Source organism: Biomphalaria glabrata, chromosome 3, assembly GCF_947242115.1.
Source record: "Biomphalaria glabrata chromosome 3, xgBioGlab47.1, whole genome shotgun sequence".
NCBI lineage: Eukaryota > Metazoa > Mollusca > Gastropoda > Planorbidae > Biomphalaria > Biomphalaria glabrata.
Genome location: NC_074713.1, coordinates 27,391,911 through 27,417,557, shown reverse-complemented (window position 1 = coordinate 27,417,557; position 25,647 = coordinate 27,391,911). Strand labels below are relative to the sequence as shown.

Here is a 25,647-nt window from a genome sequence, read left to right as displayed (position 1 = left end):
TATACATTGTTTATGATTGGTTAAAAAAAATCTTTTATCATGAAAAGCAATAATATTTCACTTTTTTCAAATCTTGGGGTAGATGACCGTCACTTAACAAGGATGTCATGTGGTCAGCAGTCAGCACAAAGACTGTAGACTGACATCCTTGTATTCATGAGAATCAAACGTTGGACACTCCTTGTCTTAACGGTGTTCGAATCTTTAGAGGCTGGAAGATTTTTAGCCTCTCGGCCATTACGGCCCCCGGAAAGAAAAGTGCATTTAAAATCTTAAAAAATCCAGAGCATGAGCGTAGCCAGGATTTTTTTTCGGGGGGGGGGGGTGAACCGCAAGAACCCCCCCCCGCTCCGGCTACTCCCATAATCCAGAGGATTTTGTGCTTTCTAAAATTAATTCGTCCTTTCACTCGTGTGTGTTTTCTATCTACAATTGCTTGCGTCCCTGTAGGCCTACGTAAAAGTTACTACAATTCATTAGCATATAGGTCAGTGAGGCTTAAGCTCTTGCCATCTAGAGATATCTGAATTTCCGACACGCGTGTCAAGGTCAGCATCCGTGAGCTGAAGTTTCCAAAGGCTGGATAGTATCTCCGTCATAGGCCAGATATGGCCCGCAGGATGTAGGTAGGGCATCACTAGTTTATAGTAATCAAAACTATCTGTTGGGAAAACGTTCTGTTCATAGGAGACTTTCCTTTAGGCTTCAAGGTTCGATCACTTAACAACTTAGGACCTCGGGCTTTACCAGTTCTAACAGGTAGGTAGCCTAATCGATACTGGCTCTCTCTTACTCTCTTGTGTGTTACTAAGCCAGGACTGATAAATAGAACCGGCTGGTTCAGTTGCTGTCTCTCTCTCTCTCTCTCTCTCTCTCTCTTTTAAAACACGGCTAAATCTACTAGTCTAGATCTAGAAAATAAAACCTGTTACTAAAATGTCTAAAATGGGCCCAAAGTTTAAGCTCAACCCTAACTCCTAGAATGTTTGGTTTGCTTGAAACTGCGCTTGACAAGCTGCTAGATAAAATATATATTTATGTGGGTGTACAAAACTAAATTTGAAAAGGTGGAGGGGGGAAATAAAGGTGGATGATGAGACGGGTACAGCCCAGTGATTTACAATTTAAGAAGATTCCGTATATAAAAATTCCCCCCTCCTACTTCTAGCTCTTATCTTTCCCTCCCACCACATTCTATTAGTCACACTGGATCGATCAAAAAACAAGAAATAAAACCCAGACTGTACCTACACAAAAAAGTGTCAACGAGACGACCAGGATATAAACTCTTTTCAGTTTTACGTTCCAGAGTGTTGCGTTTCTTTCTGCTGTTTTGACGTATCTTAGTACAGACGTAGCTCTACAAAGCAATGGCCTCAGTGTGTAAGTAATGACTTGCCATTCGTTTCTATGTTATGTAGGTCTCAGCTTTATCAGCAGTTTAACAGTACATTGTTTTGTCAGTAGCGTACAGAGTCAATCAATACTTGGCTTCATTATGGCCGTTGCTATTGTTGTGTATATGTATTTACAATGTACATGTAGGCTTATCTAGGCTAGTCCTTTGGCTACTTCCATTGTGAAAGATAAAATGATAGTAAAGCTCTTTTAATGAAACCTGGGTGATTATGTTATTTTTTAAAAACAAAACTTCTGCCGTTTATGTGAAAATGGCAGGGATTAGCTCCCTTTCTACCATATTAAACAAGATTAATTGATTTGTACTAATTGATTAACTAATTGGTTAATTTTTTTTATTGATTCATTTATTGTCATTGACTATGAACCATTGCCTCAAAATTTCAACTTGAATGGAAAGTGGGAAAGAAAAGCCTTTCATCTATTCCTTAATTAATGCCATTAGAGCCTGGAAAGGGTTGCCTGAATCAGCCAGGGAAACCAATGACTTGGCAAAGTTTAAGTCACTAATTAACACGTAAGACTAGATTAGCACATGGGTACATGTTAGGCTTAATTATCTTTTTTAAGAAAATAAATGTCTGTAATTTATATAAAAAAAAGATATACGTAGTTCTACACTTTCAACTTAAATATTGATTTTTTTTGTGTATTGATTGTTAGAGTGATACATAAACTAGGGCGTGGTGGCTAATGGTCAAGCTAGTCCTCAAACTGAGAGTCTAGGGCGCTTCATAGCCTCAGCTACTTTGGCTCCTAAAATATAGAGTTTAATCTTCAGCTAAGTTGGCTCTAGAAAAAGAGAGGCCTTCATCCTCATCTAAGTCGGCTCCAGAAATAGAGAGGCTTTATATCATCAGCCAAATTTACTCCTAAAATAGAGAGGCCTTACATCCTCAGATAATTTAGTTCCAAAAATAAAGAGGCTATGCATACTCAACTAAGTTCGCTCCAGATATAGAGAGGCTTTACTGCCTCAGCTACGTTCATTAGGTTTTAAACTGAACTTCATTATATGTAATAACAAAAATATAATAAAGATTTTTTTTCATGACCTTCGCAGCTTTAGAAAAGAAAGGTGAAGGTCATTATGAGCACCATGGGGTAAGTATAAATTTTGTGTTCGTATATCATATCAGCCATTATACTGAACCTCTTACAGACTTACACTATAGCATATCAGCCATTGTATAGAACCTCTTACAGACTTGCACTATATCACCACATACAATGTGACATACATAATGATAGAATTTGAAGACTAGCTAAAGTAAACACTAGTAGCCGAGTCTCCACAACACAATGTGCGCGGGCATCTGTGCGTGTGATTATTCCTAGTGGTTCTCAGCCTGTGTTCGCAGACCACTCGTTTGGTTATTTCTGTAAAAGGTCGGCGCGTCCTAGAGAAAGTAGAGAACCACCGGTGCAAAGATCTAAAGTTTCTTGGTAAACAAAAACGCTGACTTCGTCGGCATGCTCATCAGGACCTTTAGCGGATTTTTAATTTTGTCACCTGCATGCTACGGGCAAAGTCCAGTCCTGTGCGCCATCACCCCTTCAGTTGTATTTCCTACCAAGTGCAGTGAAAATAATCTCGGCTGTTGAAAAAAAAAAACTTGTTTGTAAGATGTGTTTAGTCTTTTCATTGACACCATCGCTGTGTAGGCCTACATTTTGTCTTCATACCAAGGGGAAAGAGAAACGAATCTATTATTATGTAGATCTAGAACTTTTTATTCTAAAAAAAAAATTGTGTGTGCATTCTTTCACTTCGTGCTAGTTACATCTTTTTAATCAAGCGTGTTAACAAGATTCATTTCGGTTTGTGTTTTGACAAAGCTTATATCAACTCGCTCTGTCTGTCTGTCTGTCTGTCAGATCAAAAGTTTGAACACGTTATTTCTCCAAACACCCAATCTCGGATAAAGCTGAAATTCCTGAAAAACACGAGAATCAATAAAGAAAATAAACCAATTATTTCATTGATTATTGGTAATTAATTATTTTGTTTGATATCTCAATCAAGGGAAAGAATTGGTATTTGACTGAATGGTGGTATAAGCGGAATTATTCCCCTTTATAGATGGTCACTTGAGTCTTAGTGAACACAAAATGAAAAATAGAATGATACTATAGAAACAATAGATAACTATATAATCTGCCATGTTCATGGGCTCTCCACTAGCAGAGTGGTTACTGTGTTGGCCTGAGGAGGCTTCAGCCATGAGTTCGAAATGAGGCCTAACCCTAACCCCCTTTTTTTTTAATTTGTATAAATGCTTTTTATTGTTAGTCTAGAGTCTAGATCTATTACAAATTTCATTATATGACTGGTCCAAACTAATTGATACACTTAGAATGAGCTAATTTTCCTTACAGTATTTTTTTTTTCTTGTTTAATTTCCGTACTGAGTCTTGTAACAATCAAAGTGAATGACAGTTACGTGTTCCTTGTTGAAGAACCCTTTAACATTCTTTAATCAATACAATTTAGTAGAAGAGAAAAGAAAGAGAAAACGATATGAAGAAATGTGATGGCGATATAAAGGAACCTAAAGAAAGACACAAGACAATACAAAGAAGAGAGAGAGAGAGAGATTTTGAGAAAAGACGAAAAGAAAACATTCAGAAAGATTCTATTTTGGAAGATCTCTGTTCATTGCCCCCCCCCCCCCTTCCCAAAAAAAAAAATTAAACTATTTTGTGTTGCAAGCGTAAAGAGCTTAGCACTTTGATTCTATAGTCATGGAAAGTACACAAACTTGTATAAATAGTTTATTCGAATTCTTTACTTGTAAATACTTCCTTATTGTGCTCGCCGAAGCATCACATTTTGTCGTAGCCATTTTGGCGCTACTGTCGCATTGGCGTGGGACGTTTTGGCGCAAAATGTTTTAGCCATTTATGTTCATTTTATTTTATTTTTTAAAAGAAGACATAAAAAAAAAACTGATATGAATGTTACCCTCTACGTTTCTCACACCTCGCCTATATTTTAGGGGTTTGGGTAAGCATGACAATGAGATGCTCTCATGTAGGAATTGGACTTTTCATACTTTATGTTTTATCTGTTTTTGATGATCCCTCAAAATTGAAAATGACTACATCCTATCCCAAACCTCCCACAGGATGGCGGACGATTGCGGAAGGCAGGGTTCGAACCCACGACCACAGAGACATGTCCCCAGCACATGCCAAACGATCAAAGTTCGCAAAATTATTAAAAGTTTTATTTCCTGGGGGCGGCGGTGGGGTAGGAGGGAATGTATAGTACATAGTTTATAGTTTATAGTACATAGTTTATAGTACATAGTTTATAGTTTATAGTTTATAGTTTACTGTAGCGAAATAAACAACAATGTGTATTATACAAGTTTTTTTTTATAACATTATTATCGTCCGAAACCTTCAAGCCAGTGATCGGCTGTGCCTACCCATACACCACGGAGCTTGCTATTTATGGCTTTGTCCCCATGTGCAAGAGTGTCCAATACAATTTCAGTCTTCTGTAATGTTCTTGTAAGTCCAGAAATAGAGCGACCATTGGTCGTGACTTTTGTGCATTTGTTTTCAATCTTGTTACATGTTATGACACGATTAGGAATTAGTTATTTGTTTCGGGAATAGGGGGAAAGTTTTTACTTAGTGACGATGACGTGATAGAACTTGAAAAAGTAGGAACACTTTAGGAGACCCTATAATGAAGACTCTTTTCCTATCACAGTAGGAATAAGAAGATTTATATAGACGGCTAGAAGTAGATGACATTCGACGGTTCCCTTCTTGAGTATTAAAAGTGTTTGTTGTTTCAACACTAGCGTCGACTACCTCTATTGATTGTTTCGCCGGTGTTACTGAATGGGTTTGGGAGTTATCTCCTGTTTAGTTCATTGGTTGTATGCTGCATAGTGGAAGAGCCTTAACATACACTTGACCTTCCAATAAAATAACCCACATTAAAACTGTATTTTTGAATTTATTTTTAGAGCTATTAATGTCTCATATTTTTTGTTTGTACTTTGATGATGACCACTTTCTCTTCTCACAGACACCAGTTCCTTGCAGTATTTCATTGCCTACTCTTCATGCAGGGACAAAGATTCTAATTGAGGGCAAAACTTTGCCCAATGCTAAAGGGTGACTAGTTTATTGTATTTATCCTTACTTTCATTACCTCTAAAGTTATAGAAGTTTGTGTCTGCTTATTTTTTAAAATATAGTGTATATATAAAAAGGTATATCTATCTATCTATTGTTCCAACTGTCTACACTATCTATACTTAAAGCTCTCTAGAAACTATCTTAGTGTGTCTTTAGGTCAACGTGTTCCTGGGTTCAATTTAAAACAACAAAATAAAAAAGTCAAAAGGGAAAGCACTCCACACTTAACAACAATGTATCTCAATAATGTAGAAGTTTTACCTTTTGTCAATATAATACAAAAACAATTAATTACCATTAACTAATGGACTAATTGATTTATTTTTTATTGCTTCAAGTTTAGTTAGGTACAATAAATAATCATTTTTAAATGTTTAACTTGATCTGAGAAAGAGTATTGGGGAAATAACATGCAAACTTATCTAAGGGGACAAAACCCTACATATTTATTTATATCTGTGAATACTGAAGGACTAATTTCCCTTGTTGGTATCAAACAAAATAATTAATTACCATTAATTAATTGACTAATTGATTAATTTTTTTTATTGATTCATATCTTGCTAATGCCAATGAATAATTGTGCAAAGTTTCAACATGATCCGAGAATGGGTGTGGGAGAAATAACATGTTCAAACTTATGTTAGTTGGAGAAAAGTAAAACAGTCCTTGTGTTGGCCACGTAACACCCTTTTTAACGCAGAAGCAGATTATCTTTACATCATCTACCCTATAGATTGCAAAGTATAAAAGGATTACCCTTCAATATTCTTGACTTTTGCAGGTTTTCAGTCAATTTTTGTGCTGGCCACAATATGGACCATGACATAGCATTCCACTACAACCCTAGACTAGAAATGAACAGAGTTGTCAGCAACACTAAACACAATGGAGGTTGGGGAGCTGAACAAATCAGCAATGATGTACCATTCGGACACGACAAACCTTTTAAACTGAAAATCAAACTGACAAGCAATGGCTATGAGGTACGGGAACAAGTATTTCATTGACTTACTTTACTTGTTTCATTGACTAACTCTACTTGTTTCATTGACTTACTTTACTTGTTTCATTGACTTACTTTACTTGTTTCATTGACTGACTCTACTTGTTTCAATGACTAACTCTACTTGTTTCATTGACTTACTCTACTTGTTTCATTGACTTACTTTACTTGTTTCATTGACTTACTTTACTTGTTTCATTGACTTACTTTACTTGTTTCATTGACTTACTCTACTTGTTTCATTGACTTACTCTACTGGTTTCATTGACTAACTCTACTTGTTTCATTGACTTACTTTACTTGTTTCATTGACTAACTCTACTTGTTTCATTGACTTACTCTACTGGTTTCATTGACTTACGCTACTTGTTTCATTGACTTACTCTACTGGTTTCATTGACTAACTCTACTTGTTTCATTGACTTACTCTACTTGTTTCATTGACTGACTCTACTTGTTTCATTGACTAACTCTACTTGTTTCATTGACTTACTTTACTTGTTTCATTGACTGACTCTACTTGTTTCATTGACTTACTTTACTTGTTTCATTGACTAACTCTACTTGTTTCATTGACTTACTCTACTTGTTTTATTGACTTACTCTACTTGTTTCATTGACTTACTTTACTTGTTTCATTGACTAACTCTACTTGTTTCATTGACTTACTCTACTGGTTTCATTGACTTACGCTACTTGTTTCATTGACTTACTCTACTGGTTTCATTGACTAACTCTACTTGTTTCATTGACTTACTCTACTTGTTTCATTGACTGACTCTACTTGTTTCATTGACTAACTCTACTTGTTTCATTGACTTACTCTACTTGTTTCATTGACTGACTCTACTGGTTTCATTGACTAACTCTACTTGTTTCATTGACTTACTCTACTGGTTTCATTGACTTACTTTACTTGTTTCATTGACTAACTCTACTTGTTTCATTGACTTACTCTACTTGTTTCATTGACTAACTCTACTTGTTTCATTGACTAACTCTACTTGTTTCATTGACTTACTTTACTTGTTTCATTGACTGACTCTACTTGTTTCATTGACTTACTTTACTTGTTTCATTGACTAACTCTACTTGTTTCATTGACTTACTCTACTTGTTTTATTGACTTACTCTACTTGTTTCATTGACTTACTTTACTTGTTTCATTGACTAACTCTACTTGTTTCATTGACTTACTCTACTGGTTTCATTGACTTACGCTACTTGTTTCATTGACTTACTCTACTGGTTTCATTGACTAACTCTACTTGTTTCATTGACTTACTCTACTTGTTTCATTGACTGACTCTACTTGTTTCATTGACTAACTCTACTTGTTTCATTGACTTACTCTACTGGTTTCATTGACTGACTCTACTGGTTTCATTGACTAACTCTACTTGTTTCATTGACTTACTCTACTGGTTTCATTGACTTACTTTACTTGTTTCATTGACTAACTCTACTTGTTTCATTGACTTACTCTACTTGTTTCATTGACTAACTCTACTTGTTTCATTGACTTACTCTACTGGTTTCATTGACTAACTCTACTTGTTTCATTGACCTACTCTACTGGTTTCATTGACTGACTCTACTGGTTTCATTGACTAACTCTACTTGTTTCATTGACTTACTCTACTGGTTTCATTGACTAACTCTACTTGCTGCATTGACCTACTCTACTGGTTTCATTGACTTACTCTACTTGTTTCATTGACTAACTCTACTTGTTTCATTGACTTACTCTACTGGTTTCATTGACTGACTCTACTGGTTTCATTGACTAACTCTACTTGTTTCATTGACTTACTCTACTGGTTTCATTGACTTACTTTACTTGTTTCATTGACTAACTCTACTTGTTTCATTGACTTACTCTACTTGTTTCATTGACTAACTCTACTTGTTTCATTGACTTACTCTACTGGTTTCATTGACTAACTCTACTTGTTTCATTGACCTACTCTACTGGTTTCATTGACTGACTCTACTGGTTTCATTGACTAACTCTACTTGTTTCATTGACTTACTCTACTGGTTTCATTGACTAACTCTACTTGTTGCATTGACCTACTCTACTGGTTTCATTGACTTACTCTACTTGTTTCATTGACCTACTCTATTTGTGTCATTGACTAACTCTACTTGTTTCATTGACTAACTCTACTGGTTTCATTGACTAACTCTACTTGTTTCATTGACTTACTCTACTTGTTTCATTGACTGACTCTACTTGTTTCATTGACTAACTCTACTGGTTTCATTGACCTACTCTACTTGTTTCATTGACTTACTCTACTTGTTTCATTGACTTACTCTACTGGTTTCATTGACTTACTCTACTTGTTTCATTGACTAACTCTACTGGTTTCATTGACCTACTCTACTTGTTTCATTGACTTACTCTACTTGTTTCATTGACTTACTCTACTGGTTTCATTGACTTACTCTACTTGTTTCATTGACCTACTCTACTTGTTTCATTGACCTACTCTACTTGTTTCATTGACTGACTCTACTTGTTTCATTGACTAACTCTACTTGTTTCATTGACTTACTTTACTTGTTTCATTGACTAACTCTACTTGTTTCATTGACTTACTCTACTTGTTTCATTGACTTACTCTACTTGTTTCATTGACTTACTTTACTTGTTTCATTGACTAACTCTACTTGTTTCATTGACTTACTCTACTTGTTTCATTGACTAACTCTACTTGTTTCATTGACTAACTCTACTTGTTTCATTGACTTACTCTACTGGTTTCATTGACTAACTCTACTTGTTTCATTGACCTACTCTACTGGTTTCATTGACTGACTCTACTGGTTTCATTGACTAACTCTACTTGTTTCATTGACTTACTCTACTGGTTTCATTGACTTACTTTACTTGTTTCATTGACTAACTCTACTTGTTTCATTGACTTACTCTACTTGTTTCATTGACTTACTCTACTTGTTTCATTGACTTACTCTACTGGTTTCATTGACTAACTCTACTTGTTTCATTGACCTACTCTACTAGTTTCATTGACTGACTCTACTGGTTTCATTGACTAACTCTACTTGTTTCATTGACTTACTCTACTGGTTTCATTGACTAACTCTACTTGTTTCATTGACTAACTCTACTTGTTTCATTGACCTACTCTACTGGTTTCATTGACTTACTCTACTGGTTTCATTGACTAACTCTACTTGTTTCATTGACTTACTCTACTGGTTTCATTGACTAACTCTACTTGTTTCATTGACCTACTCTACTGGTTTCATTGACTTACTCTACTGGTTTCATTGACTAACTCTACTTGTTTCATTGACCTACTCTACTGGTTTCATTGACTTACTCTACTTGTTTCATTGACCTACTCTATTTGTGTCATTGACTAACTCTACTTGTTTCATTGACTAACTCTACTTGTTTCATTGACTTACTCTACTTGTTTCATGACTGACTCTACTTGTTTCAATGACTTACTCTACTTGTTTCATTGACTTACTCTACTTGTTTCATTGAATTACTCTACTTGTTTCATTGACTTACTCTACTTATTTCATTGACTAACTCTACTTGTTTCATTGAATTACTCTACTTGTTTCATTGACTAACTCTACTTGTTTCATTGAATAACTCTACTTGTTTCATTGAATTACTCTACTTGTTTCATTGACTTACTCTACTTGTTTCATTGACTTACTCTACTTGTTTCATTGACTTACTCTACTTGTTTCATTGACTTACTCTACTTGTTTCATTGAATTACTCTACTTGTTTCATTGAATTACTCTACTTGTTTCATTGACTAACTCTACTTGTTTCATTGAATAACTCTACTTGTTTCATTGAATTACTCTACTTGTTTCATTGACTTACTCTACTTGTTTCATTGAATTACTCTACTTGTTTCATTGACTAACTCTACTTGTTTCATTGAATAACTCTACTTGTTTCATTGAATTACTCTACTTGTTTCATTGACTTACTCTACTGGTTTCATTGACTAACTCTACTTGTTTCATTGAATAACTCTACTTGTTTCATTGAATTACTCTACTTGTTTCATTGACTTATTCTACTTGTTTCATTGACCTACTCTACTTGTTTCATTGACTAACTCTACTTGTTTCATTGACTAACTCTACTTGTTTCATTGAATAACTCTACTTGTTTCATTGAATTACTCTACTTGTTTCATTGACTTATTCTACTTGTTTCATTGACCTACTCTACTTGTTTCATTGACTAACTCTACTTGTTTCATTGACTAACTCTACTTGTTTCATTGACTAACTCTACTTGTTTCATTGAATAACTCTACTTGTTTCATTGAATTACTCTACTTGTTTCATTGACTAACTCTACTTGTTTCATTGACTAACTCTACTTTTTTCATTGACTATATCTACTTCTTTCATTGACTAACTCTACCTGTTTCATTGACTAACTCTACTTGTTTCATTGACTTATTCTACTTGTTTCATTGACCTCCTCTACTTGTTTCATTGACTAACTCTACTTGTTTCATTGACTTTATAGTTACCATAGTTACTTTGACAAACAGAAGTGGGACGGGACTGATTAAGTGTCTAGGTCGAACCTTGTTTTACTATAATATTTTTCTGGTAACTCTCATCCCTAAGCTTATTCGATACTTCTATATGAGGACAGATTTATAGCATAAAGTCCCTAGTATGATATAGGCACAGATAAGAAATTAGTATTTTTAAGATATTGAAGCGCTCAGAACAGCGATAGACCTTCAGTCAATGACATTATAATAGATGATGAGCAGCTTTTACTTGAAGAACCATTCTTTCGACCACCTAGAACCAGCTACTACTAGATTTCTGTTTGCTGGACAGACCCACAAATATCCACTTAGTCAATCCAGCACTGGATGTGGCATACATTTGAGATCTTCGACATAGATTTGATCTAACGAAAACATTTAGGCTGAGTGTGTTCCAAAGTCGAGGCCCACCTTATGCTCATTGACTTCCTCTACTGGTTTTTAAATCTGAGCGCTTTCCACTTTAGCTACATGTATTACTAATAGGGTGGCTGCCTGGTCGTGCGGCATGTCCGTTAGACCTTCGTTTGGTCGACTAGATGGTCCCGAGTTCATACCGTTACCGCTGCCATCCCCCGTCGTCCTGCGGGAGGTTTTGTCTAGGAATTGCATTATCTTTAAGTCGGAAGGAACGCCCGAAACATGTCAAATATTTTACGAACAAATATTTTTTTTACAGACAAACTTACTCCACCTCTGTCTTTGACTTGTTCTTATAAATCAAACTCTTACAGGTGGAGGTCAGCAAAGGTCCAGCCATACATTTCAACCACCGCTTACCTTTGGATAAGGTCACTCATCTTTACCTGATTGGGGATATTTCAGTCAGTCTCATTAAGCTTAAAGCGGTAAGTCTTTCAATAATGCAACAATCATATTGGGACATTCGCTCTCAAATTAATTTGTTTAGTTTATAATTCGTTATATCAGCACTAGCTGATCAATACTTCAGATACAAAGTTTGGGCGTTTCTATAAATGGGACAAAAACAAGTTTGCAACATTTTCATAAAACTAGCGATTACTTAGCCAATAGACTGGGTATTTTAATGCAAATATATGCATCAGTTCATTATATTTATACACGTATCATTAATGTACATTAACTTTTGTCTTCAGAAAAAATAAAGAGCATAATGCGAGAAATAATTTCCACCATTGGAACAGAGTTCTGGAAGCCTGGCATGGAAAGGAATTATTGCTTGAAATAATTCCTAGTATTTTATAATGGCTAATGTATAAATCTTAACAGTATAATTCAAACCATTTAATTAGTTCAATAAATGCTTTTATACTTGTGACTAATACAACCTCGAGAATGTAGTAGATTCTCTATAGAGATCCAATTACATTCCACGATGTATTTGTAGTAATAATTATATCCTTATGCAGCAATGGTGACCTAATTTTAGTGTAGTTTAAAATCTACATTGTTCGTTTAGAATGTTATTGTTTAGTTAGAAATTAGTCAATTTATCTCCTTTTTATGTTCACTGTTTGCTGTAAGTTTTTTTTATAAAATTTTACTTTAGTGACACAAAAATGTAGTGTTTGATAATCACTACATTCTTTTTATATCAAAACTGATTAAAATGGATAAATTTTTTAATAAACTTTATCACAGCTTAAAAAAATATTTTTTCTTCTTCTTCTTTGTGTTTTTTCACTCCACCAAGAATGAAACGTGAATTGGTTTTATGTATTTAGGTTGAAACTAGAAAAAACACTATGGTGTCCTATTCTCGGCATTCTTACGATATCGTCGAATATATAATAAAGTTACACCATATACAAATGTAATCTAATATTTGACTAAGATCTGGTCAGTAGAAAGAAGACAGCATAACTACATGAGCGCATTGTTACTACAGACTGGCAACATTTGATAAGATGAATAGCTAGACACAAGGAAAGACGGGAGTACTATGGATGGTCATTGTAAAGTCATTCTTCCACGTCAATCTATGAGATGTTACAAAATCAACTTCTTTGAAACTCAAGTTACAGGACAACAAGCAATGATATACTCTCACACACACATACACACAACAAGCAATGATACTCACACACACAACAAAATCTTTCAATTCAAAGGCACGATAAGCAATTGACAATATAGTTGTAAAATAAGAAAAACTATTTAAAATACTTTCTAATAAAAGCGTATTGTTGTAACTCTAGTGGCGGACTGAAAGGGTTAATGTGTGTGCGACTCAGGCCAATCACACGGGTCAACGGCTGTCGATAGACAAGGGACAGTACTGCTAGTTCACGCAAGTATGACCTGTGTTGTGGTCATGTGATCATGTGATCAAGAGTCTTCACGGTCGAGAGACAGTGTGTAACAAGAGACAGTTGAGTTCAGAACAGCAAGGCATAAGGACTGTGGTACCTTTGAGTCCTCGAAAATGTAGCTGTACGAGCTAGAGAGACTTGTAATGTTTAGTTAGGCAGTTCTGTTAAGTTCAAGAAAGCATTTGAATTTGATGTAGCAAATTGTGTTGAATTGTATTTTATTTGTAATTAAATCGCCACTTTGTTACTTGAAGCTCTTGTTGTCATGTTCTTGAGTTAGATGTGCTGTGTTGTGTTGTTAAGTAGTGTTTGGAGAAGGCCTGATTGAGAAGATCGTAACAGTATATTAAGTTTAGAGTTTGGACCAGTCATGTGATTACATTTGTAATAGATCGAGACTAACAATACAAAAGCACTCAAAGTCTTTTCAGGCTTCTCAAGCCAACACGGTAACCACTCTGCTAGTGGTGAGTTTATGAACATGGAAGATTGTATAGTTATCTATTGTTTCTATAGCCTCGTCCTATTTTCCATGTTTTATTGACACTAAAAGCGCTCAGGGGCGGGTTAAACTCAAAACCCCTTGGATACCCTCATAGAATTTTGTGACTGTACTTTGCTTTAATTTTATTTTGAAAAGATGGCTTTTAGCTTCAAATACCGCTGGAAGGGTGCTTTAAACTCAAAACCCTCTTGAGGGGGGTTTAACTTAAAGCCCTCTGGAGTTGTTGTTTTTTAAACTCAAAACTCCTCTTGGCTACGCTCATAGGATCAGGTGATTGTCGTTTGCATTATTATTTGTTTTATGGAAAGGGGGGGGGGTAATCTCATTTCATTTTGGGGGGATTTGAACTTCAATCTCCCTCACTTCTGGCTACGCCGATGAATGTTACCGTAATCGCTTTTTATATGCATAAAAAAAAAAAATTTTCACTCAGGGCTCAAGCCTCCTCAATGGAACTAATTCAACTTATACCACCACATCTGTCAACTACGATTTTCCCTTGTTTGATACCAGAGTGGGTAATCAATGATCAGTATTAAACTAATTGGTTATTTTTTATATTATTGTTTGAAAATGGTTTATGTATATATGCATATTGTTATAACCCCGCCATGCACACCACCATCCAAGATAGGGCAGAAGGTGCGCACTATTTGAGACTAGACTAGGGAGGATGTTGACATTAGAGGAGAGAACGATTTCCGCCCAAGTCTAGAGCCGATATGAAGATGCTGTGCTCAACGCAGATGTCCTATGTTTTTGTCATGTCTCCATATAAATAAACACCTATATCTCGTTGAGTTGCGTCCCTTAAGTTATTACACTATGTATGACTGTATGACTGTATGAATACTCAATTTCAAAATCAAAGGGCTCGCTTTCATGAAACCAAAGGTACACAATGGAACGAAACTAATGCCATGGTTTCACCTTTATCAGACTGACATTCTGATGTGTAGAGACAGTACAGAAACCCTAGGGGTTTTCCCGTAGTGGATCTGCTAAAAATAGATTCGTTTTCTAAGACTAAGCCGCACAGCTGAAAGTTACTAATAATAGAAGAAAGTAAAGCTCTAGTGCCTCTAGCATTAAAATTAAGCAACGCTATTTGTAAGTTCGCATAGGCCTACGTGATTTTAAAGATAAACCTTTTACACAAAACCTATTATCAAGCTAATTTGCATCATGATCATGGCTTATTTTAATAGGCTGCTGAAACAAAATACTTGAAGATAAGAAAAGATAATAGGTCGATTTTTTTTAAAATTCAGAAAGAATTAATGAAAAAATGAAACGCATGTTCAGAGTCAGAAAATAAGTGACGATAAGCCGTCACTGTAATATGTCTGCGGCAATTTTTATGTGATTTTTCTTTTTTAAAACAAAGTAGTGAGTGTGTACTAATCTGGCTACAAGTTAAACAATCCGTTCTTCTTTTTTTTTTAGGGGCGTAGAATTCCATGGTGACCGGAGAAAAACAAAAAATCTGGGACAGGGCCAGCAACCAAAACGAGACAGTTATAATTTATGTGGTAATTATCAGTGCTTTGATCAATAGATTTTTTCCACTAGGTCTGTGGGTATTCGTACATTTTGATGACCAGTGGTACCAGATAGAGTATTTTGAGTAGCCTTTGTCATAAATTTGTTAAAACTTCAAGTTGATGGTGATATATTTTTAAAATATTTTTTTTAAACAATGTCTCTCCTGTTTCGACTGTCTACTGATGTCTGAAAAAAAGACAACAACAACCTGGCTCTTTCGAGGATTTAATAAAAAGCAGGGATCGAAAGGAATTGATCAGATCTGAGTTTTCTTGTTTGAAATACCTAGATTCTAAGTTTTTTTCCAGATCTGCTGACAATCTCGTTTATAAATAAATGGATTTTTTCCCCCATAATGATACAAATGTAACCAAAGTGTTTATGTTTTAATTGATTCTATCCTCCTTTTATCAAGTAAGAACATATTAGTAAAAGAATTGTTAGTATAGGAATTTAATTGGTTGGCTTTTTCGTTTTTATTGTCACTGACTCGCTGCTTTGGATTATTACGGTAAGTAGATGAACTGTTATTCTATAATAGGCTCGGCACTGAGGCTGAGCATATTTTTTTTTAAATATCTGTGTGTAGATCTAGAATCTAGATTCAGCGGTTCTCAACCTTTTAAGCTCGGCGACCCCTTTTTACAATCCCCCACTCTGCCGCGACTCCCCCCCTCCCCCCCCCCCCACACACATACAGCAATAGAAGAGTAGACAATAACAATCCACATTTTCGATGGTCTTAGGCGACCCCTGGCAAATCGTCAATCGACCCCCCCCCCCCAAGGGGGTCGCGACCCACAGGTTGAGAGCCCCTGTTCTAGATCTATATGCTAACAACAGATACAGACTGTAACAATGAAGGATGTAATGCAATATTACATAACATCCTTGGTTACATCACATGCCACTTGGCGTTTTAAAATCTACGATATAGTAACATAGTTTACTTGTAGGCTATTATGCTATTAGAATGATATGTTATCATTTGAATTTATCCATGACAGAACTGACGTAGCCAGTGTACAACTGTCTTAATGTTTTCTGTTCAGCTCCCCAGGATGTTCCTGCTAGGTGTTTTACTATGTTAAGTCTTTGTGGTGCCTTTTCTTTTAAATCTGCCGTAAAGTGTTTTAGAGAGAGTCTCTGGTCTAATTTTACACCTAGCTATGTTGAATTTTCTTCTTTATATATTGGCTGTGCGCCTAATTAGTGGAGGTATGAGAACTACTCCCACAGCAGCCTGTGAAATAGACTCCAATATTGAACCTCTTAAGTTAAGGCGCAACATAGCAGCATTAGAAGCTATTGAGAGATGCAGAAGGTTGGAGGACGATCATCCAAATAAATTACTAACACAGAGAAATAGGAAAAACAAGCAAAAAAAGCAAAGGACTCTGATCCAACTTACTGACGAACTAGCCCTAAAACACCATCGACCCAACAACAGAGAAAAAATTACCAGATTTTCAAACATAACTCCGCACACTGCAAACATCCAACCATTAAAACACAGTTTTAAATAAAACCCTAACAAAAGAATAAAAACCACTAGAGCTCAATGTAGACACGCTTGAAACATTTGAAAGCTATCCATATATATATATACCGATGGATCAGCCTTCAAAGCCACCATCAATGCTGGTCTTAGTGCCTTCCAAAATAAACACTGTGAAATAAGTGCACCCTGTGGCGATTACTGCTGAAACTTCCAAGCCGAAATTGAGGCAATTACCATAACATTGCAGACAGTCAAAAACAAATTATATGAAGGAGTAAAATCACCCCATCAGATATTATTGTCTTTTCAGACTTCCAAATCCACTCTGCAAGCACTTAACAGCAGCACCTCAAACAGTCTAAGAGAGTTGACAACACTAATTGTGATAATACATCAGATGATGTTAAAATTAAACATCAACATCACATTACAGTGAATCCCTGGACACATCGGCATCATTGGAAATGAAAAGGCAGATAAACTATCAAAGGCAGTATCATCTAAGGAACAACCAACCAGATAGATCTGTTAACTATCTCGCCCTAAGGTTAATGTTAGTCAACAATCACATAGAGGAGTGGCTCAACCAATGGGCATCAGAAGACACAGCAGAGCTATAAACCATGACCATGACAAACAAACTAGACAGTATTAACCTCCTCCCCCGCAAAGAACGATCTACAATCTTCCAACTAAGGACAGGACACACACCTCTGTTAAATTACCATCTGAACGAAATAACTTCCGCACAACTCCCCGTTTTGAAGACACTGCACCCACCCTCATGAAACCGTTAACCACATCCTCTTTGAATGCCCCTTAGTACAGATCCTACTACCATTTCAGCCCAACATAATCAACACTGAAGAAAACAGCAAACTATTTTTCCTTGGCACAGTCTGCAAAAGAGCTCACAGCCCAGCAACCAAAAGCTGGCTAGAAGAATAACATATGCTATTAACCTGATATGACCTGAAATGTTATCATTTCTATTTCGCTGCTTTTAACAACTTTAGCGACATATGACATAGGGTGACGCTACTGTGAGATGTCTGTGTGGGAACAGAGTAAAAAAAAAAAAAGAAACTCTAAGGATGTAGACTGGTCTGTCGGCATACTTCACTTTGAACACAAAGCTGGGGTTCAAATAGAGTTGTCTTCTGCCACGTTGGCGCGATGTGTCGTTGCTGATGAAAGGAAACAACGCGGGTCAACGAGGAAGCTGTAGCCATGTACCATGTACAAAGCCCACAACAACATTGACAATTAACTAGATAAAACAGACATGAAGAGCTATTTTTTTTTTCTAATTTTATTTTTGTTTTTTTTATGTCTTTCGAAAAATTGCAACATCAGTATTCAGATTCTGTACAAAATTACAAATCACAGCGAAGTTTCTTGGTCTTATAATAAAAGATTGTTCATCATGGGCGTAGCCAGGGGGGGGTTCTTGGGGTTCAAACCCCCCCCCGAAATGAAATCCCCCCCCCCTGGGGGGGGGACGGAATTAAGTGACTGATTTTTGCTTTCATTTTGTTTATTTTAGGTGAGATTTTAATACTAAATCATCACTTACCACAGCACAGCCGAGGCAGTTTTGAGTTAAAAACCCTCTACCAGGGGGTTTTGAGTTTAAATCCCCCTACCGGGGGGTTTTGAGATTTTAAAAACCCCTATCAGGGGGTTTTGAAATACAAATCCCTCTACCAGGGGGCTTTGAGTTTAAAACCCCCTACAGGGGGTTTTGAATTTTAAACCCCCCTACCAGAGGTTTTTGCAGTTAAATCCCCCTCTTCTATAAAACAAAACAAAAAAAATGCAAACAACAATCTCCAAATTCCAACAGCACAGTTTAGGAAGATTTTGATTTTAAAACCCCATCCAAAATTTACGATAACCCCATCTTCAATATAAAAAAAGCAAATTACACACTCAAAATTCTATGAGCGTAGCCAAAGGGGTTTTGAGTTTAACCCCCCTCCCCCTTCCAGTTGGGGTTTGAAGCTAAAAAGTACCTCTTCAATATAAAAAAAAAAGCAAATTACACACTATAAAATCTATGAGCGTAGCCAAAGGGGGTTTTGAGTTTAAATCCCCCTCCTCCAGATGGCTTTTTCTTTAAAGTTTAAAACCCCTCCAGATGGTTTTGAGTTTAAAATTCCCCTACAGAGCGTTTAGAGTTGAAAACCTCTCTCTTCAATATTATTTTAAAGCAAACTACAGTCACCAAATTCTATGATCGTAGCTAAATGGGGTTTTGAATTAAAAACAAAACAAAAAAAAACTCCAGAGATTTCTTAGTTTAAAACCCCTCAACAGATGATTTGACGAAAAAACTTTCCTTGTCGATATAAAATCTAAAGCAAAATACATGCATGAGCGTAGTCAAGAAAGGTTACAAATTTCTACCAGTGGCTTGGGCTCCATTAATTAAGTGTGAATAGTCTTCTGCCGAAATTGAAAATCATTAAATGTGTCTCAACAAAGATGGCTAAGACAGATTTTAAGAGTCAGTCATAGAGATCGGGTCTAAATCAAAGAAATCATATGCCGAACTGGGAGTCGAATCCTTAGTAAGGTTGTGACAGAGCGTCGCATGAGGTTTTGCGGGACATGTTTTCCGACAAAATGAATTACGCAAAATAAGAGTTGCGGAAAAAAACTTGCCGGAAAATGCGCCGAACGGCGCGAGAGGGTCTAAGTCAGTAAGAATAGCACATTAGGTTTTTGAAATAAAACTTTTTAATAGCAAGATAATGCACTGTAGATACCTCAGAATATGCATTTTGTTGGCTTTCAATACCAGAAATAGTGCTCGGCGGCGGGGCTTCGCCCCGCGCTGGGGGAGCGCTGCGAACTCCTCCAGACCCCCTTGCTAGCAAGGGCGGGGAGTCTACAATAAACAATAAACGTCTTCCGAAAGGGTCAGAATGTAATAAAGATTAATTATGTACACACACACACATATATATTTTTTTTTCGCGGGGGGGGGGGGAGGGGAGGACGGGAATCCCCCCCCCCCCAAAACCCTCCCCGAAAAAAAATCCTGGCTATGCCCATGTTGTTCATGCACTCCCACACGTAATGAGGATTTATAACATTGAAGGTGTAAAGAAAGGGAAAGTAAAAAACAATGAGTGAGCGAGGGGAGTAAAAGAGAGTGAAAGAGAGAGAGATAAAGTGCGCGAAAGAGAGAGAGAGAGAGAGAGTACTGAAAAAGTGAGAGTAGGGAAAAAGAGAGAGAGAGAGAGAGAGAGAGTAAGAACGATGAGAGTGAGAAAGACAGAGGGTGATAGAGAGAGAGAGAGAAAGATTAGCATCGGTAATATAAACAAGAAAAATATTAATAAATCTTTCGAACGCAAATATAAAAATGTCTCTGGAAATACAGCAACAGAAAAATGGGAACACCTCAAGTCCACCATACAAAAGACTTCCCTGGAAATCTTTGGAAGAAAAATTACAAAACGAAATGATTGGTTTGACTCTAAATCAGCTATTTTAGCACCTGTCATCAGGGCAAAGGGAGATGCACTCGCTACTTACAAGGCAAAACCTACCCAACGCAACTTGTTAAATCTGTAAGAAGCTAGAGCCACTGTACAGAGGACAGCAAGGATCTGTGGCAATGAATACTGGGTAGAGCTCAATAAGAATATTCAGCTCGCAGCCCAAGTGGGCAACATAAGAGGGATGTACGAAGGAATCAAAAAGACGTTTGTATTTCGTCTAGCTCGTTCATTGTGGGTAATTGTATGATGGCCTTAAGGGCTGAGTCAGAGACTGAGCTTGTTGTGTCGTAGTGCTCAGAGTAATGTTCAACCCATTTAAGATTTAAGAGGTGCTGACTCGTTTTGGGAGGGTCCGAGAGCCTTTTTGAATACTATACAATTACAATCATACAATTACCCACTATGAACGAGCTAGACGAAATACCCTCCCTGTCAGAGCTCAACAAAGCCATAGACACCATGGCTGCCCGCAAAGCACCCGGATGCGATAGTATCCCCCCAGATCTTCTAAAACAATGCAAAACTACACTAATCCAACCTCTACACGAACTGCTTTGCAAATGTTGACAAGAAGGTGCTGTGCCACAAGACCTGCGGGATGCTAAAATCGTTACACTGTATAAGAACAAAGGTGACAGAAGCGACTGCAACAATTACAGGGGAATCTCCCTCCTAAGTATTGTAGGCAAAGTCTTTGCTCGAGTGATACTTTCCAGGCTACAAAAACTCGCTGATCGGGTCTATCCAGAATCACTATGCGGCTTTCGCTCAGGGAGATCCACGATTGACATGATTTTCTCCATCCGCCAACTTCAAGTTACTAAATGTAATCGTCTTTTTCCACCAAAATATGATGGGTACAGTGCAGTTTACGATGCCTGGTCCGAAAGTTTCAGTATAAACAGTGGATGTGTCCTGGCCCCAACCCTATTTGAAATACTATTTTCACTGCTAATCCACAACGCGCTTGACAAATCCACCGAAGGCATCTATCTCCATTCCAGATTTGATGACAAACTCCTAAATAATGCCAGATTGAGGGCCAAAACTAAAATCAGAACCACCCTCGTAAGAGATATGTTATTGATGCAGCGGTAGTGGCACACTCACAAGAGGAACTTCAGTCACTAATGTCCCGCTTCTCTCAGGCCTGTAAAGAATATGGCTTAACTATTAGCACGAAGAAAACAAATGTTATGGGACCACCTGCTACAGCACCACCCTCCATCCTCATTGACGATAACAAGCTGGATGCCGTAAATGAATTCTGCTATCTGGGGTCCACAATTCAAGATGACCTGTCTCTAGAAGAGAAGATTAAAAAACGCATAGGGAAGGCTGTCTCGACCTTCGCTAGACTCAGGTCAAGAGTTTGGGAAACCAGAAGCTCACTACAGTGACCAAAATGGAAGTCTACAAGGCATGCGTTATGAGTACACTACTGTATGGCAGTAAATCATGGATCACCTACGCAAAGCAAGAGAGAAAACTGAAGTCATTCCATTTGCGATGTCTCCGAAGGGTCTTGAAAATCAAATGGAAAGAAAAAGTGTGCAATACTGAGATCCTTGCACGAACAGGTATTCCCAGCATCTTTAAAGCCCTCAGACAACGCCGCTTGCAATGGCTTGGACATGTTCGCCGGATGAGAGACTATTGCATCCCGAAAGTTATCCTCTACGGACAACTCGCGACTGGTCGCACCCACCTCCGTTACATAGATGTAATAAAACGGGACCTCAAATCAGTGAACATCAATACTGACCATTGGGAAGACAGCTCTAGACCGCACCAGATGGAGAAAGACAGTGACCAAGAAAGCTATGGACAACGAAAGAACATGACCTCAGCTCTGGAAGAAAATCGTACAATGCCAAAAATGGCCAGCTCCTCTACCACCTAAGCGAAAGCCACCTTAACCTGCGCTATTTGTGGACGGGAGTGTCTCTCCAAAATAGGGCTCCACAGCCATATGAAAAAGTGTGCGAGATGAACCATAGTGGTTCTACGACTGAAGGAGGCCAACAACAATATATATATTCACATATCTAGGTAGTATAGTGTCAAATGACGCCTCACTTTCAAGGGAAGTTGATAACCGTCTGGCCAGGGCCAGTAGCGCTTTTGGACGCCTTCAGGCGAGAGTTTGGCGTAACAAATCGCTGCGCCTGCCTACAAAAATCAATGTCTAGTAGGCGGTGGTTCTCTCAATCCTTCTATTTCGCTCTGAGACATGGACACTATACAGAAAACAACTAAGACTTCTTGAGCGCTTTCACCAAAGATGCTTCATCCATCATGGACATACGGTGGCAGGACCACACTACAAACAGCGATGTCCTTGCGAACGCCGGTATGGACAGTATAGAGGGACTTCTTATGGTCCCGTATGGGAGACGAACGTATGCCAAAGGCAGTCTTTTTTAGTGAGCTAAAAGGTGGTCGACGTAACAGAGGCGCCCCACGGAAACGCTTCAAAGACCATGCGGCGTCGGAATGAGACAACTGGAGGTCACTCACGAAGGTCGCGGGATACACATTTGAGACCAAAAGAAAATCTTATGCCGAGGACAAACGCAGACGGTGAAAGAAAATCTAAATCGCCCACCTGCGGACAATGGTTATGTTTGCCCTGGATGTGACAAAATATCTATATATTCGTCCATCGTGGTTCGATGATGACCACTTTTGTCATCCAGGTGGCTTAGGGCTTTGCGTATTTTGGGAAGGGGGATGACTATGACTTGCGCTGGAATTTTGGTTTAAGTAAGGAGGATTCGCGCAACACGTCGACCTCACTCTCTCGCCCTACAGCCCATCCTTTTCCAGAAGCAAGATTTGGTTAAAACATCTGGGGACGAGTTTGGATGCAGTGGATGACCAGAGACTTTCTGTGTGTCTTGTCCTGCTCTAGAGTGCTCCACAGCACTGTGCTGTTAGCTGCCTTTCCGTCCGATTTGTCTAGTTTTGTCCCCCTTTATACATCTTATAGAGCGATTATATTTTGCTCTTAGTAACTAATCAATGTTAGACATAAAAAACGAATATTTTTTGTATCCCTCCCCAATCCCCTCCCCCGAGAACTGGTTAAGCGAATGTATAAATTTTACTAGACTTTATAATATTGTTGTAACCAAACCTTGCACCAGTGCTTGAGGTGCGCACCAGCGCACTAGTGAACGTAAACAAGAAGGACTGTTGGGAAGCCGGCTAGAAGTCATTGGAGTCTGAACAGTCTTGTGCTGAGTGCTGTCCTGTGTGATACTAGGAAACTGTTTGGGAGACCTGGAGCGACACTGGGAAGTGTGTCGGTGGTCTGTTCTGTGTTCTGGTATAAAGTAGGACTCTTAGAACTTAGACATATTACTCCATGTGACTTTATAGCAGAAGTCCAAGTCTAACTAGTTACTATTACCCGTACCATTTGTCGATGCTTCATTTGCATTTATCATATATAAATACATCGTTTACTCTTGTCAACCTGTCTTTCGTTTAGTGCCTGCCTTAGAGAGTTACAACAATATTAAAAGAATTAGCAAGACTTAGATGATGGTGCTCAAAATATTACTGAACATATATTTATTAAACTCTTCCATGAATAGGACCTAGATGCGGAAATACCTTTAGACGTATAATTTGTTCAATGTAAAGATTTTTTTGTCCTTTATTGAAATTTAAAATTACTTTTTTTTTCTTTGAAAAATCAGTCAAACTAGAGCTTTCCCAGTGTGGCCAACGAGCTAGTAATTCTTTTCTTAGCGATATATAGCAACTAATGAATTTCTTGGAAAATCGTTAGAGCCGTTTTTGAGAACCCTGTTTAGCCAGGAATCTAGATCCATGAATGTGCGACCTGAATAGAGGAATTGTAATAAATTGCAATGTTTGAGGTCCCAGGCACATTATCAAGTTGGCTCTACAACTATTGGGTTATCAGACATCCGGTAAAGCTAATACATATCTTCAAATTGGGGGTGGTGTCCTTCGTTCGACAGACGTTGTTATGTTAAAATGTCCGGCTTTCTCTCTGTTATTTACTGTGATTCCTTTATATCAATCAATGGACTTCAATCTTTCCCATCATCTAGTTGAAGCACTCAAAGTAGAAAGATGGCAAGTTTGTTTTGTTGTTTTTTCTACAATAGTCTTCATGAACATATGTTTAACTGCAACTTTTGACTCGGAGCTTTTCGTGATTTGTTATTATAATTTTTTTTTGTTGCAAATTTTAACAATTTAAGAACGTTTTCGCTGATCAACTCTCAGTGGACAAAAGACAGAATCTTTATTGTGTGGTAACCCTCTATTTCTATACGTGCAGTTGTCTGGTAACCATCTACTTCTGTGCGAGCAGTTGTCTGGTAACCCCCTACTTCTGTGCGAGCAGTTGTCTGGTAACCCTCTACTTCTGTGCGAGCAGTTGTCTGGTAACCCCCTACTTCTGTGCGAGCAGTTGTCTGGTAACTCCCTACTTCTGTGCGAGCAGTTGTCTGGTAACCCTCTACTTCTGTGCGAGCAGTTGTCTGGTAACCCTCTACTTTTGTGCGAGCAGTTGTCTGGTAACCCCCTACTTCTATACGTGCAGTTGTCTGGTAACCCTCTACTTCTATACGTGCAGTTGTCTGGTAACCATCTACTTCTATACGTGCAGTTGTCTGGTAACCATCTACTTCTGTGCGAGCAGTTGTCTGGTAACCCTCTACTTCTATACGTGCAGTTGTCTGGTAACCATCTACTTCTATACGTGCAGTTGTCTGGTAACCATCTACTTCTATACGTGCAGTTGTCTGGTAACCATCTACTTCTATACGTGCAGTTGTCTGGTAACCATCTACTTCTATACGTGCAGTTGTCTGGTAACCCTCTACTTCTATACGTGCAGTTGTCTGGTAACCATCTACTTCTGTGCGAGCAGTTGTCTGGTAACCCTCTACTTCTGTGCGTGCAGTTGTCTGGTAACCCTCTACTTCTGTGCGTGCAGTTGTCTGGTAACCCTCTACTTCTGTGCGAGCAGTTGTCTGGTAACCCTCTACTTCTGTGTGTGCAGTTGTCTGGTAACCCTCTACTTCTATGCGTGCAGTTGTCTGGTAACCCTCTGCTTCTGTGCGTGCAGTTGTCTGGTAACCC

The 25,647-nt window shown here is 37.8% G+C and overlaps 2 protein-coding genes across 4 annotated transcripts in view; both read left to right on the top strand.

Annotated features, from left to right (window-relative positions):
- Nucleotides 1–1,196: 1,196 nt before the first annotated feature.
- On the top strand, nt 1,197–13,710 carry LOC106050847 (galectin-7-like). The gene is made up of 6 exons (XM_056024316.1): nt 1,197–1,383; nt 2,483–2,523; nt 5,468–5,556; nt 6,365–6,566; nt 11,898–12,011; nt 12,282–13,710. The coding sequence occupies exons 1-6, from the start codon at nt 1,371–1,373 to the stop codon at nt 12,288–12,290; spliced, it is 468 nt and encodes a 155-aa protein (XP_055880291.1). The 5' UTR covers nt 1,197–1,370; the 3' UTR covers nt 12,291–13,710.
- A 2,114-nt stretch (nt 13,711–15,824) lies between these two features.
- Nucleotides 15,825–25,647, top strand: part of LOC106071297 (galectin-6-like) — a 37,236-nt gene continuing 27,413 nt past the window's right edge. Inside the window, exon 1 of one of the 3 annotated variants that reach the window (XM_056024296.1) lies at nt 15,825–16,018. The gene's annotated coding sequence lies outside the window, so the exon portion shown is untranslated. Of the gene's footprint in view, nt 16,019–23,705; nt 23,852–25,647 lie in introns of those variants that run through there. The other 2 variants (XM_056024298.1, XM_056024297.1) reach the window with 2 other exon arrangements.